General features: G+C 38.1%; 1 protein-coding gene across 1 annotated transcript; it reads right to left on the reverse strand.

The window, feature by feature from the left end:
- Nucleotides 1-6,253: 6,253 nt before the first annotated feature.
- On the reverse strand, nucleotides 6,254-8,818 carry LOC132165759 (F-box/kelch-repeat protein OR23). The gene is made up of 2 exons (XM_059576437.1): nucleotides 7,846-8,818; nucleotides 6,254-6,612 (listed from the first exon to the last, which is right to left on the reverse strand). The coding sequence occupies exons 1-2, from the start codon at nucleotides 8,793-8,795 to the stop codon at nucleotides 6,321-6,323; spliced, it is 1,242 nt and encodes a 413-aa protein (XP_059432420.1). The 5' UTR covers nucleotides 8,796-8,818; the 3' UTR covers nucleotides 6,254-6,320.
- Nucleotides 8,819-14,830: the final 6,012 nt, after the last annotated feature.

Genomic DNA, 14,830 nt, shown 5'->3' on the forward strand with positions numbered 1-14,830 from the left:
AGTATTTATAAACATTTAAAAGACACATTAAATTATTAACCCCATTAATAACAGTTTACTAATTTTGACTAAATTTAATGTGCCTTTTAAATGTTTATAGACACTTGGCACTATTTTACATGGGTTGGAGGATATTTCCTGCATATCAGTTTGGAGGAAATTTTTGTCCCATTTTGTAATACGCTTAATTATTATTATTATTTTTTTAAGATTTGATTTTTTAAATAAATCATTAAAAATTTATTATTTTAATGTGATGTGGCAAAAATGATGACATGGCACTAATGGCACAATCTCGGACGAAAAATCTATTGCATCTTTTCGATAAACATAGGTTATTAAAACTGAAAAAATAAAAATAAATAAATAAATAATAAAAAAATTAAGGTGTGATCTGTTTTGACGTGTTGACTCGGGAATTTATTTCAAAAATACCCTTAGATAAATTACATATATAAAAAAAAAAAAAAAAAAAATGACAAAAATTTCCTACAAATTAATTGAGCTGTAAAAACTCATATAATCTAACATCTTAAATATAATGTGTCCTATAAGCATGTGAAAAGTACTTACTTTCTTATTAATGTTATAATAAAGTATGTGATTCTCACATACATTGCACGTCACTAAATATTGTTGCATGCAAATGTCTACATTCACATTAAGATTTTAACCATTTTGTTCTACTTGCTGATAATGATCAAAATGAGAGGGTACGTACTTGATGAATGGATGAGGATTATGATTTCATGATATATGTGATTGTGGCGTACGTCGATTCTGTATTCGTGCTCTGATTAAAATACTGATCATATCACTAATAAGTAATATATAATTGAGATTTTTCGAGATCTATGGATGCAATAGAAAAAAATCAAAATAAAAAACAAAACACATGCATGGATATTGCATGACTAGGAAAAAAATAATAACAGAAAATAATCTCGTCAACTTCATTTTATTATTTCAAGTATGTATACAGTGTGTAGCAAATTAATTAATTATACCAGCATTTATACAAAAGAATTCCAAAATGAAATGGAAAGAAAGGCTGGCAAGTGTTTTTGTTGCCATTATTCTTACATATACATGCACCAAGTAAAATAGTAATACGTTAATTAGAGGTTTCAAATTAATAATTTTTTTAATATTTTATTTTTATATTTATGCTGGTGCCCATGTGAAACCAGCTTTATTTCCTCTCTAGTTACGGCAAGTCATGAGGAATCATCAGTACTCTAGCATATGTGGCTAAGGGATGGTTGGATTTGGCGCAGAGATATATTTGACAGGAGCATTCTGCATGGAGAGTAGCAAACGAGCCATATTGTGACCCACAAAGGCCCTTTGGCCTAGTGTTGAAGTCGGGATGTGAGTGCCAGGATTGGGTGCAGATGGAGCGACATGATCCTTTTGCAGTGAGCCTAACAAATGAACCATATTATGACCCGTGAAGGCCTTTTGGCCGAGCGTCAAAGAGGGGATGTGGGTACCTGCAAGGGGAGGAACTAGAATATTAGGAGAGGAAGGACAAAACTGAAAAAAAATTAAAATTTTGGAGGTTAAAAAAAAAAAAAAATGTAGGGTCTATTTTATAAAAATATATAAAATTAATTTAGAAGAAATTTTGAATTTATTGAGGCATTTCTAAAATTTTGTGCTAGCTAGCTGAGGACCCCCCAAAGGAAGGGGTGGTTTTGCCGCTAGGTACCTGGATTGGGCGCAGATGGACGCACAGGGCCCCTTCGCAGTGATCCCATCAAATGAGCAAAATTATGACCTGCATAGGCTTTTTGATTGATTGTTGAAGCGGGGATATAGGTGTCTGGATTGGGCGCAGATGGACGCACAGGACCCCTTTGCAATGATTCCATCAAAGGAGCAAAATTGTAAGTTGCATAGACCCTTTGATTGATTGTTGAAGCGGGGATATAAGTACCAGGATTGGGCGCAGATGGACGGACATGGCCCCTTTGCAGTGATCCTAGAAAATGATGGAAATGGTGTCCAGCAAAGGCTCTTTGACTGATTGTTGAAACGGGGATATTGAGAGTGCCCGAATCGGGCGTAGATGGAGGCTTAGGACCCCTTTGCAGTGATCCTAGCAAATGAGCGAAATTATGTTTTGCAAAGGCCCTTTGACTGATTGTTGAAGCGGGGATATTGAGAGTGCCCGGATTGGGCACAGATGGAGGCTTAGGACTCCTTTGCAGTGATCCTAGCAAAGGAGCAAAATTATGTTTTGTAAAGGCCTTTTGATTGATTGTTGAAACGGAGATGGAAGTGCCTGAATTGGGCGCAGATGGAGGCTTAGGACTCCTTTGCAGTGATCCTAGCAAAGGAGGAAAATTGTGTTCTGCAAAGGCCTTTTGACTGATTGTTGAAGTGGAGATGGAAGTAACCGGACTGGGCACAGATGGAGGCTTAGGACCCTTTTGCAGTGATCCTAGCAAAGGAGTGAAATTGTGTTCTGCAAAGGCCCTTTGACTGATTGTTGAAGTGTCGATGTGAGTGCCCGGATTGGGCACAGATGGAGGCTTAGGACCCTTTTGCAGTGATCCTAGTAAAGGAGTGAAATTATGTTTTGCAAAGGCCCTTTGACTGATTGTTAAAGTGTCGATGTGGGTGCCCGGATTGGGCACAGATGGAGGTTTAGGACCCCTTTGCAATGATCCTAGCAAAGGAACAAAATTATGACCTGCAAATGCCCTTTGATTGACTGTTGAAGCGGAGATGGAAGTGCCCGAATTGGGCTCAGATGGAGGCTTAGAACCCTTTTGCAATGAACCTAACAAAAGGTTTTTGTTCATCAATTTTTGTTCTCCAGGCAAGATTCCGCAAGCAGTGTATGCGTGCATGCTCATAAGAAAAAGAACTGTTGTGAGTACAAAAAGCACATTTAGAAGCCTCATCTTCTTCTTTAAGCAAAGATGGTAAATAAAAAATTTGATGAAGAATCTCTCAAAGATATGCATGTATTTATATGCACCAAGTTGTATGACTTGAATTTTCCAATTTTCTGTACTTTGGAACCGTATAACTCTTGACCAATTTATACCAAGAGCTTGAAAGTTGAATGGACCGCAAAGGAAGAAACTGGGTTTGATTTCGGTATCCTTAAGTTTACGTCTTTCACATGCATGAAAAAGCATGTACAATTTAATTTGCATGTGAAGATGGCATGCACTTTGGAAGCCCCAACACGTATGGTAAGACCCTCTGCAAAAAGTTTACCTTGAATTGGATCACTACATTGTGAAACAGACCACAATAAACCTTATTTTTGGAGGGACTAATTAAGTATGGATATGGGATTAAGCCTAATTATTATGCCGAATCAACCAATTAGCATTATTAATTAAATTGTAATTCAAAATCAAACATTTAGATTTTAGTTTAACTCAAATATTGATAAAATGACAAAGTACATGGGTTGGAAGTAGGGTGGAAATTATAATTGTTAGAATATTAATTAAATGATTAACTTTATTATTATTATTTTACCAACTTTAATTTTTTGGAAGAACGGTGAAACTATCTACACTTTGCTTTCTCTTCGGGCATTTTGAATGGAAACTTTCTTTCACCATGTGGCTTTCTTTTGAGGCTACTTTGAACGGAGAAAACTTGGTAAAAGCATCGGGGCATTTGCCTTTTGTGAGTTGGAAGTTGGAACACGCTTCCTGTTTAGCCCTTGACTGTGTCCAGATTTATTTGTTTCGGCGTGTGCTAAGCCTTTTACACGGCAAATCTCATGGACTCTTTGGTAGGGAGGGACCTTGGCTATGTTTGGGCCCTTATGGGGGGTCCAACAGGAATGAATACACTTAGTAGCCCCTTAATTTCATGGGCCAACTCATGAAAATTCTAGATGGTGGGCAACTCCTTAGGATATGGGCCTTAAGGACCTTTCTTCGAGGTTAGGCATGATTATTAGGTGTAGTAGGGTCTATTTGTTAATTTGTAAAGGCTGACATGTCAAAATATGATTGAAGGGCGTAAAACAAAAGTTTTATATTCCAACCTTATTGAAGTTAGATCATTGATGATGCCGTTTTCTAACCTCAAAAGTTGATCACCGTTTTGCATCTTCAAAACCGAAAAAAATCAAAATCAATTGTACTTTTCGCGATTAATCGGATTCCATAACACAAAACCCAGAGAAAAAAAATGAAGGGTACAAAACTAGAAAATATAGCTAACTCTCAATTAGTGAGATTTATTCTCTCTTTGGAAGTATAAATTACACATGATTGTCAAATAGTAAACTAATCCTTATTGCTAAGTTAATACAATCTCTACAACAACTTTGGATTGTAGGATGCAAACACTACAAATATATGCAACAAAAACACATAATTTTTGTTGCTGTTAATGTCTATTTACTATCAGCAGCAATGCCAATCAAAAATATAGCATTCGGGTATGCTTGTGGAGGAGCCATAGCATGGCCAGCAAAGCCCCTCTGACTGGTACAAGGGGCGCCGCCATGGCAGGGATGTAGGTGCACCCATTGGGTGCGGAGGGAGGGACACGATCCTTCTGAAGTGACTCTAACTGATTGTGGTAATACAACTTTTACTACAATTTTCTTATAAATTCACGTGATAGTTCACATTAATGCCATGCAGCGTCACATGAATGAAATAATTAAGTAGCAAATATTTAAAAAGAAAATTTAATAATTTAGTAATTGATGTAATAAGTGTCCTATAAAATGTCATGACAAATTTGTTAGGAATATTTAGGATAGTAATTGAATGGGTCATAAGACAAGAAACTTGTGTGAACTTATGCTAAAAAGTTAATGGTCTGTCACATGGATGCCATGAGCTTCTAATTGACCATGTTTACTCACTTGAGCTAAGCTAAGGTCGAGGCTTTTCACCGTAACCAAGGGGTCGGATTTATTGGAACGATCATGTGATCCTTTTTTATTTTTATTTTTTATTTTCTTCTCATATGACCTATTCAGAGCAAACAGTTGAACATTGGATCGAAGGATTTCAAGCTCCTTTCTTTTTATTGAAGTCAATAGCGACGTTGTAGCAAACTAGCCACTCATAGACTTGGTTGATTTGCATATCTGCTAAAGCTAGTTGTAAAGTTGATATTACAATGCCGTGCAGTCAGAACAACCCTTTTGCTCAATTTTTGACATGGTGAATAAATTCGAGACAAACATAACATGAAATTTGTAGATTAGGATTGATAAGTTTAGTCTGTTTAATTAAATGGATTGGATAAGATTTACATATATAGTCTTATACTCATACTTGATACAACCCAAATCCGACACGTGATAATGTGATATTAGGGTTGGCAATTTGTGACATGACTCATAAACCTAATGCGAACTCAATATGAAATTAGTGAGTTAAAAATGAGGGGGTTTAACTTATTTAATTAAATATGTCGGATTAAAGTATATTGTCATATACACATACTCAACATGACACAAACCCAACGCTATATTTAGGATTAACAATTTTTGACACAACCCATAAATTCGACACGAATCTAACACAAAATTAGTGAATTATAGTTAAAGAATATGACTTGTTTAATTAAATAGGTCGAGTTAAAGTTAACCCATATAATTTATACTCAGCTCGAACCGAATCCGACTCGCAATTACAATGCCTTAGTTGTTAGTCTAACCCTTTTGTTGACAAAGACATGTTAGCCAGTTCCTGATTGCAGGCTTAATGCGGATGCGTTTACTGGGTGCCAGAGGCATCGGTGATCGGTCCCAGTACGTTTTATGCTAAAAGCATTAACAACACACGTTTTCAAAGGGAAACTAGATGGGTCAAGATAATTGGACTCGTACATGCTCAAGATCTGCAATGACTCGAGTCTCTCATTTTGAAAGAACAACGAAGATTTAATCCGGCAACCAGGAAAAACTAAGCAACTTCAGTGGGGAGACACTCAGAAACAAATTATAAGAAGCATCACTGGCTGAAAATTGAATGTACAGAGTCAAGAGCTCTAGAAATGTACATGAACATATACCTATTTATTAACATTCTTTATGTAACAACTGAGACAACATGTAACACTAACAACGATTCAAACTAACAAGTATCAACCTATGCCCGTGTCAAGATATATACATAAAGGCCTATACAAATATGACAATGGACAAAGACCAGATCAATAAACATCAACAACTCTACACATAAATCTTTCTTTTGTGTTTTTTCTTATTCTTTTTTTTTTCTTTTTTCTTTTTTTTTTTCTCCTCTGGTGGCTGGGGTAGACATAAATCCAGTTTGGTAACCATACGGCACCACACAAATAAGAAGTATTGAAGCTCACAAGCGAACGCTGCACAATACTGCTGCATTAAAATCTAAAGGGCGAGGGAAAGGTGACTTTGTAGTCAGAAATCTCCATGTCTTCTTCTTAGGATGGTAAATCTGGATGTACAGTTTTCCAGCCCTCTTTTGGTGTCGCTTCCTTCGGGTTTCTGTTGAATCGACTGCACTCAAAAGGGTCATTACATGCAACTCCCCATCCAAAACAACAAAACCAAATGATGAGTTATGAGGAGCTTGTTTTGGTACTTGTGACTCCTTCCGCCATCGGTTTGAAGCCATGTCATATCTGTAAAGAAGTAGAGAACAAGCTATTGAGTGGTTCCCAAGTATATCAAAGAAGGCTTCAAATAAGTATCATGTGGAACCAACTAAAAAGTAAAAACTCTACTGCAGGGTTTCATAAAGTGCGAACGCTACTATTAAGCCAGTCAAGCCAGTCATCCAATCAGGCAAAAGCAAAGGAATACAAGGGATATCCAAAGGCACAAGCACACCACCCCACCTCCAAACACACACACGCAAAAAGTTAAAAAAAAAAAAAATGCTGTCTGCAGTCCCATAAAACTGTACCTCACCTTTTCTTTTCTTAGGTTATTATTAAGGAGGGTTTTAACCAATGTAGTAACATAATTTTAAAGCAAGCCCTCAATACCTATACTTGAAAATCTATGTTAAGCACAATATGGCGATGTGCCTTATGGCACAACGGAATATCTAACAGCAGAGACAACATCACATCCAGACCCAAAATATGACTCATCAGAATATCTGAATTAATGCAGAGTTCAACCAATATTATAGTATGTGATACAGCAAATACATTGTGAATACCGAAAGAATATCAGCAGCTATCTGAGTTCCCAACATTTGAGATGATTGGAGGATTTTACTGCCATTTTTCCCATGAATTCAACATTTTCATCAACAGACTTAAAACACTGAACTGAAACCAAGTTAAGCTGCATAACGTGTAAATTAAGCAAAGGCAAGGAGTGGACAACATAACTCAAACCAAGTTAAAGTGCATTACTATGTGTTCTCAATGGAATTGATGCATAGATTTTTATCTTCTCAAAATAATCAGTTTATAATAGTTTAATTCAAACCAATGCATGCATTGTGGGAATCACATAGCACTCACATAAAGCAAGATTGAAACTCTAAGAACAGTCCATACCTCAACCCTGAACTCCTCCGCAGAGAAGCAGCCACATTCAACCATACAATAAGCCTGGCAGCAAGTTTTCAATCAAACACATATACAGGGTCACATTTTTTCTCAGCCTCTATCGATCTTAGTTCTTACTCATTTTTAGCTAATTTACACCCGCTTGTCACTTGTTCAAACCTAAATCATTTTCACTCACCCAAAACCTCTAAATCTTCCAAACACACATATCTATCACACAACATACCAATCCAATCAAACCAAGCAACCCAACTTCAGAAATCACAAAATAAAACAACTCTTATTACACAAGAAAGCAATCCAACCCAATAAGCAAACAAGAAAAACTACCTCAAAATATGGTGCCCCTCGAGCATAAACACGCCGGGCCGACCCCGCCCCTCCTCGTCCTCCACCACCACAATCTTCCCAACCCTCTCCCTCTCCCTATCCCCCCACATATCCCCCACCGCCCTCCACTTCCCTCCATCACCACCACTCCTCATCTCCATCACCACTGCGTCTCTACAATACTCATCCACCGGCAAAACCCCATCAATCGTCCTCTCTTCCCCATACCCACCCATCACCCAGAACTCCATTCTCTCCTCCACCACGAAGCCCACACACCCGGCTCGCAACCCGGGCAACCGGTCCAGCTCCACCCACTGATCCCTCTCCACGTCGTACCTCTCCACCGAACTTATCCTACTCCCAGCAGCAGCAAATACGCAGTGCCGGGACCCGCCTCCCGCTACCATAATCGCCTCCGATCCTGGGACCGCCGCGCAAGCGAAGCTGCCTCGCGCGTGGGCCATCGGTGAGAGAAGCTCCCAGAGGCCGGTAACGAAGTCAAAGCGCGAGGCGGAGGAAGAGGCGGTGGGACGGTCGATGGGGAACGAGCGCGTGTCGAAGAGGGACCCGCCGAGGACGTAGAGGTGGGGCCCGAGGGAGATGGCGGCGAAGTTGCATAGGCCGTAGGAGTGGGGGTCCGGCGGGGCGGTGGGGAGTGACGACCACGCCAGGTTGTGCGGGTCGAAGAGGAAAGGGGACGAGATCGAGGGGTCTTGAGGGAAGATACAGAGAAGGGTCGAGGCGGTTCGGTTGCGGCGGCGGAGGACGAGGAGGGACTTGTTGGAGGAGGGAGTGAGGAACACGCGCCAGGACCTGCACGTTGGCCTGAGGCGGGCGTGGTAACAGTAGGGGATTAGGTAGAGGATCAACGACGCGACGTCGTTCGGGAGGCCCGGGATCAGGGTTTGGGTCTCGTCTACTGAAGAAGACGAAGATGAAGAAGCCATTTTACAGAGAGAAAGCGCACGAGAAAATGAATCTTGGATTTAAGAATTAAAAGCTTTGATTCAACATTTTTTGTCAACGGCTTTTTGCGTTAACCGCACAAGATTACGACACGTGGCCTGTTCTTGTATGGAGAGAGTGCTCTCTTTCCCTGGGCCCTGGCCCTCGGCTTGGGGAGAAAGCGAATGATAGCCATGGGTACCCCTTTCTATCCGTTAAGGAGAGAGAAGTGGCTTAACCCATTCTCTTTCTCCTTTTATTTTCTTTTTAAATGAGAGCAAGGCTAGAAAGTATTTTTTATTTTTTTTATTTTATCCATTTCGTTGGCCTTATATATATATTTTTTAATCAGAGCTTATTTAAAAATTAATCGATACTCTCGCATCATCAAGACAGAATGATGGTAGGATGAAAGTATAATTTTTAGCATTTCTTATAATATTACAAACAACTTAAAATATAAAGAGTAATATTATATTTTATACCGATAAATAACGTATTTTAACTTATTGATATTAGTGTAGAAAGTAACATTACTTAAACAAAAAACATTTACAAAATAATTAATGTTAAATACTACATTTTTATCTTATTATGTTGACGTATCAGCGTCAATCAATCAATGTATATATATATTTTTTAATGAGGGCTTATTTAAGAATTAATCGATACTCTCGCATCATCAAGACAGAATGATGGTAGGATGAAAGTATAATTTTTAGCATTTTTTATAATATTACAAACAACTTAAAATATAATATTACATATAAAGAGTAATATTATATTTTATACCGATAAATAACGTATTTTAACTTATTGGTATTAGTGTAGAAAGTAACATTACTTAAACAAAAAACATTTATAAAATAATTAATGTTAAATACTACATTTTTATCTTATTATGTTGACATATCAGTGTAAATCAATCAGTGTATATATATATTTTTTAATGAGGGCTTATTTAAGAATTAATCGATACTCTCGCATCATCAAGACAGAATGATGGTAGGATGAAAGTATAATTTTTAGCATTTTTTATAATATTACAAACAACTTAAAATATAATATTACATATAAAGAGTAATATTATATTTTATACCGATAAATAACGTATTTTAACTTATTGGTATTAGTGTAGAAAGTAACATTACTTAAACAAAAAACATTTATAAAATAATTAATGTTAAATACTACATTTTTATCTTATTATGTTGACGTATCAGCGTCAATCAATCAATGTATATATATATTTTTTAATGAGGGCTTATTTAAGAATTAATCGATACTCTCGCATCATCAAGACAGAATGATAGTAGGATGAAAGTATAATTTTTAGCATTTTTTATAATATTACAAACAACTTAAAATATAAAGAGTAATATTATATTTTATACCGATAAATAACGTATTTTAACTTATTGATATTAGTGTAGAAAGTAACATTACTTAAACAAAAAACATTTATAAAATAATTAATGTTAAATACTACATTTTTATCTTATTATGTTGACGTATCAGTGTCAATCAATCAGTGTATCAACCCCGTTAAAAAGAATTTTGAATGTTGATTAGTATTACCACAAGTCAGTCTAGTGCCAAAAAATAAACTATATAATAATAATAATAATAATAAAATAAAAACAAATGGAGGTACGGAAGACATTTTTAGTTGGGCCCAAAACTTTGGGCTGCTAGTCCATTGAATTTAAGCTGGACTGAGAGCTCGTTAACATTTTTGAGGTCGTGCACGACTTGTTTACACGTGTGATGTTTGTTTTTTGTAAGATAGGCAAAAACTTAAGCATTAAGTTTCTTGCCTGATATTGGTTACGTCAATTCTGATCCTTAATTAACAGGTCGTAATCAAAATTCAATAGTCAAAACACTATTTTAGCACATGGTCGTAATCAAAATTCAATAATCAAAACACTATTTTAGCATATTTACAATTGAGAAAATATATATATACATATATATATATATATATATATATATATATATGCAAAAGTATAATAGCCATATTATCTTGGCCTTCACCAAAAAGCTAAACTCTCTTGATGTTAAGAAAGGGAAAGTTATGGCTGCTTTAATGGGAGTGTACCTTGTCCTATCCAATGGCTACTCTAAATTGATGCGAGAAGGAAATTCTTTAGTTACAATTATGACTACCAATTAGCCGTCTTTTACCTCAAACTGGTCATTTGCTAATTGCTTCTATAATTTCTGACATACAATTGAAATTTCAGCATTTTTAAGATTTAAATGCTACAAAAGTTTTAAGAAGTGTAAACTTTCGTGAACACCAATATCTCACTAAGTAGGTCGCTACCAACCATGTATTTGAAAGCATTTCTAATACTATCCCCATCTTCTCTTCTATCAGGATTAATCATTCTCTTTATATATGTGGTTGAGTTTATTTGAATACAAAAATAAAAAGTAGTTTGATATATTTAAAGAAAATATAAGAAAAAGTGCTACTAGTATTATAATAAAGACTGATTCAAAGAGGGACACAGTGACACGGTGTCCTGCCACGGTAGAATAGAAGTCATGAATTGAAATTGAGTTTGTAGCGTTTCAGTTTTTACATGGAAGATTGGAAGAACGGTGCATGGTCGGCAGAGGAGATGGGATTTGGTGTGTCCCCAAACATGCATCATGATTAATGATTCCAACCTGTTCTTCATATCCCAGATTAAAAAGCTCGAAACCCTTAGCTTTAGCGACCGCCCTTCCCAATTAACTACTTTTTTTATTTTTGCTAGCGGCCGCACTAGAACACCTTGTCACTCATGAGTCATATCGAAGAGAAACAAACGTACAGTGTAAAGTGTTTAAGCTGCCGGAAATAATTCCAAGTTTGATGCTGTTATTCAGTTTTAAGGAAAACATTCAATATCGATCTTCAAGTACATGTACATTCATGATCATGCACATGGCATGAATGCATGGTGATTGTGAACTCATTATGTGGTGGTAGATAGTTATTATGAATAATGTTATTGAATTTCGATTGACTTTATTTTTTAGAGGTCGATCTCTTAGATTAAAGCATGCAAGTGTCATACATTCACATGGAGATACTCAATACTCACCGCTTACTCACAATATATAACACGTCACCTTACTAAGCAAGTTAATTATTCTTGCATTGTATCTTTCATTTGCACTAGCCATCAATTTGTGGTAGCTTTCACAACGCTCATGCATACATGGCATCAGCTGCATGTTCATGATGGCATTGCATGACTCTTCATATACCTATAGGTGTCACACAACAATCTATATTCATGGGCTATATGGTAATGGCAGTGAGCTGGTTATCCATAATTAGTTGCCTCACCATTAATCACAATTCAAAGGACAAAGACAAAGAGACAACAATATCCCTTTATTTTTATTTGGCAGAAAATACAAAGGCATCTTTGATCACGTGAGAGCTGGTAGGCATGTACTTCTTAGAAATTCTTCGGGTTTGAAATGCAGAACAATGAAATATATGTTGGCGTGTATCTCCCTAGCTATAAATTCAAGACATGCATGTCATCTTCGTCGTCCACAACAACGAAATCGAGGCTAGCTAGTAAATAGTAAATATACTTCACCTAGTGATCAAATTAGTAGTAGTGCTTTTTGTTTTTGTTAAGCATGATCATGCACACATATGTCTTACTTTCTCTATTATCCGTGCTGATCAATTCCGCCACCTACAACCAAAGCGCCGTCATGGAGTCACCGAAGATGGCTACTGTACCTCCATCGGCGTCCAATCCAAACATATACATCTCTGCATCAACAACCCATGAAAGGGCCAAGATGGGTCACAGTGCTACTTGTTCTGTGGAGTCACGGAAGATGGCTTTTGTTCCTCTATCGGCGCCCAATCTGGATACCTACATACCCCCTTTAACAACCAATGCGAAGCCACAGAAGAAGGCCCATGTACCTCCATCAGCGCCCAATCTAGATACCTACATTCCCGCTTCAACATCTAGTCAAAGTGCCGGACATTAAGTACTCTTGGTTTAATTATTTTACTTATTTTGTGGGTAAGTGTGCTAGTAAGATTAGGGTTCTAGTCTCCTTTCACATCAATCAAAATGGCGTCTTCCCCTGGACAGCAAAACAGAAGATCACAATGGAATCTTCTCCACAGGCAATCACCAAATCGTTCAACAATATGACAAACAAATATTATTGTTTTGCTAAAAGCATGCACTTGCGAAGAAGAAAGCCCTAATAATAGTTTTGCATAATTATGTCTTTCAAATTGGTTTTGGTTTGTAGTTTGTAAGTTGCTAGAGTGTGTACGTTTTCTTTAATAAAAATCTCATTTATCTAAAAAAAGGAAGAAGAATCTTGTGTCCTCTCCTTTATCATTACATTTACATGTGATGTTATATATATATATGTTGAGTTTATATTGCGCCAGCGGGCTCTCTACTCATCTTATTTCTTGCTTATTTTCAACTGATTCACAACTTGTCAAATAACAATTATATCACTGAGTAATATATATAAACAAAGATCACTTCTCAACAAAACCTAATCTTCAAACACATATACCTATAACCTGTTGGCTTGAGATAATGAAAAATTTGCAAATGGTAAAGTATTTTGGCTAGGATATATAAGTTTAATTTAGAAAGACAGTTTCTCGGTTGAATTGAAACAACTGCAAACTGATTTCAATTCATTTGGCTTGGCTTGCATGGCTGTATTTTTACAAGACATGCATATTTATAGGCTAATCGGAAAATTCTTCATGAGCCATTCTAAAAAACTAAACAGACTCTTTCTAAAAAGAAAACAAAAAAAAGAAAAAAAAAAAAAAACACTCAAGTTGTATCGATCTAGAAACATTCAGCTATCTCGCCCGAAATAAGAAAGCTTCTATTAATTAGTGAGTGAAAGATCAGGAAACCCAGACAAGCAACAGACTCTAAGGCTCCGTTTATTTCAACGTAAAATGGTTTTCAAAAAATGATTTTTGCATTTTGCAGTGTTTACTTCGACGTAAAATAGTGGTCAACGAAAAATATTTTCCTTTTGACCGAAAATTCTTCTTTAATTTTCAGAAAATGGTTTACGGTTTTGTAAACCATAAACCATTTTCCGAGCTGTGAGCATCTCATTCTTAAATCGATGGACCTTGCCAAGACCCATCCAGAACCTCGCCAGAACTTGACCGGGACTCGCTCAGGACTTGCTCGGGACCGAGCCAGGACCTACCCAAGACCTAACCTAGACCCACCCAGGACTTGACCAAGACTGGACCGGGACCTACCCAGGACCCACCCGAGACTTGACTAGAACTCTCCTGTGACTTGCCCGAGCCCCGCCTGGGACCTGCTTGGGACCCGCCTGAGACTTTCCCAGGATGCTGCCGGGACCTGCCTAGGACTTGACTAGGACTTACTTGTGACTCGCCTGGGACCTTGTCAGGACCCCACCGCGACCCGCCTGGGACCTCGCTAGGACTTGCCCTGTACTTGACCAAGATCTTGCCAGGACTTAACCGAGACCCATCCGGGATCTGACCAGGACTTTCCTAGGACCCACCCAAGACCTGACTAGGACCCATCCGATACTTGCCCGGGACTCTGTGGGACTTGCCTGGGACTAGCCTGGGACTTGACCGGGACTTTCCCCGGACATCGCTGGAACCTGCTCGGAACTTGATTAGGACCCCGCCGGGGACTCGCCCGAGACCCCGCCGGGACCTACCTGGGACCCCGTTGGGACTTGCCAGAGACCTGACCGGGACTTGCCCAAGACCCGCCTAGGAGCTGACCAAGACTTGCCAAGGACTTGACCGGACGTGCCTTGGACTTCACCGGGACTTGATTGAGACCTAACCAGGACCTACCCTAGACTTGCTCGATCGGGTCCCAGTCAAGTCCCGGGCAAGTCCCGATGGGGTCCCGAGCAAGTCTCGGGTGGGTCTCGGTCAAGTCCCGGCGGGGTCCCGGTTAGGTCGCGGTCAAGTCCTGGGTGGGTCTCGGGCAGGTTCAGATGAGGTTCCGGACAAGTC

This window comes from Corylus avellana, chromosome ca11 (genome assembly GCF_901000735.1).
Source record: "Corylus avellana chromosome ca11, CavTom2PMs-1.0".
Lineage (NCBI taxonomy): Eukaryota > Viridiplantae > Streptophyta > Magnoliopsida > Fagales > Betulaceae > Corylus > Corylus avellana.